Raw genomic sequence first — 966 nt, 5'->3', positions numbered from 1 at the left:
TCCATACAGGTAACATTAGAAACTATGCTTGATTGCACCCTCTTAGATTTACAAGTACTTGGAAAAAGTAATTACGATAACATTTGAATTAAAAATAACATTTAGCAGTGAATCCTATTTTTATATGTTAATATAGATTTTACAAACATGTAATGATTAATGATGTTATCCCTATGGAACAGGCAAATGCAACATGCAAGGCCTTTCAAATGATGAACCATAACAGTAGGTAATTATGACTTACTCTCTTAGCAATCATCATCACTAACAATTACCTAAAATCCTCAACTATTACAATCATAAACGTCTACGACAGATTAATGTTCCCTCTGGATGCCGAAGGTTCTCTCGCCATTGTCGTGACGCCCTGCGAAACGCCCCTTGTGTGGACCATCTCGCTCCGCTCACACGCCCCCTTCTACAGCGCGAGTGAGTCAGAGTTTCGAAGCGCTTCGCTGTTCGCCGACGCTTCGAACCGCACTATTCGCAAGGACGGCGATCCGAAGCTTTTGGAAGACGAAAGGAGATCGAATGCTCCTAGATGGCTACAGGATCCTACGCGGGACACCCCGATGGAGGTTCCGATCCTCAGAGAAGAGCGCAGAACAGAAGACGATCGAGGAATGTCCGCCGCGGTGAGAGGTTATGGGATCGAGCGAGGGAGTTATAAGGAAGTGGTTTTGAAGGAGTACGAAGGCCATGAAGCTGTGGTGTTCCAAGAAGCGACTGCGATGATTGGTTTGTATGTGATTCAGGTAAGTTTAAGGGTGCGTTTAACCGTCTATAGAAATAATAATAAAAAGAGGATTTTGGTCATAAGTTGATAAGTTTATGTTGTGTACAAGCAGTTATTTCTAGATAAGATAAGAGAGTAGAATTAGAGGTTATTTCCGGTAGAAGATTTGGCACTTTAGCTTGTGTATTAATATAATGATGGTAAAATATCCTTGGAACCATTCCTTTATT

At 41.6% G+C, this 966-nt stretch overlaps 1 protein-coding gene across 1 annotated transcript in view; it reads left to right on the top strand.

Moving 5' to 3' along the window:
- Nucleotides 1-316: 316 nt before the first annotated feature.
- LOC119588112 overlaps nt 317-966 on the top strand; it is a gene marked incomplete at its 5' end in the record, with an annotated part of 5,529 nt that continues 4,879 nt past the window's right edge. The window contains 1 exon segment of the mRNA XM_037936822.1: nt 317-755. Within this exon segment, the coding sequence (XP_037792750.1) occupies nt 321-755 (435 nt within the window).

This window comes from Penaeus monodon, chromosome 23, assembly GCF_015228065.2.
Source record: "Penaeus monodon isolate SGIC_2016 chromosome 23, NSTDA_Pmon_1, whole genome shotgun sequence".
In the NCBI taxonomy this organism is placed as follows: domain Eukaryota; kingdom Metazoa; phylum Arthropoda; class Malacostraca; order Decapoda; family Penaeidae; genus Penaeus; species Penaeus monodon.
The sequence above is the reverse complement of the archived record's forward strand: the minus strand, read 5'-3'. Positions and strand labels throughout refer to the sequence as shown.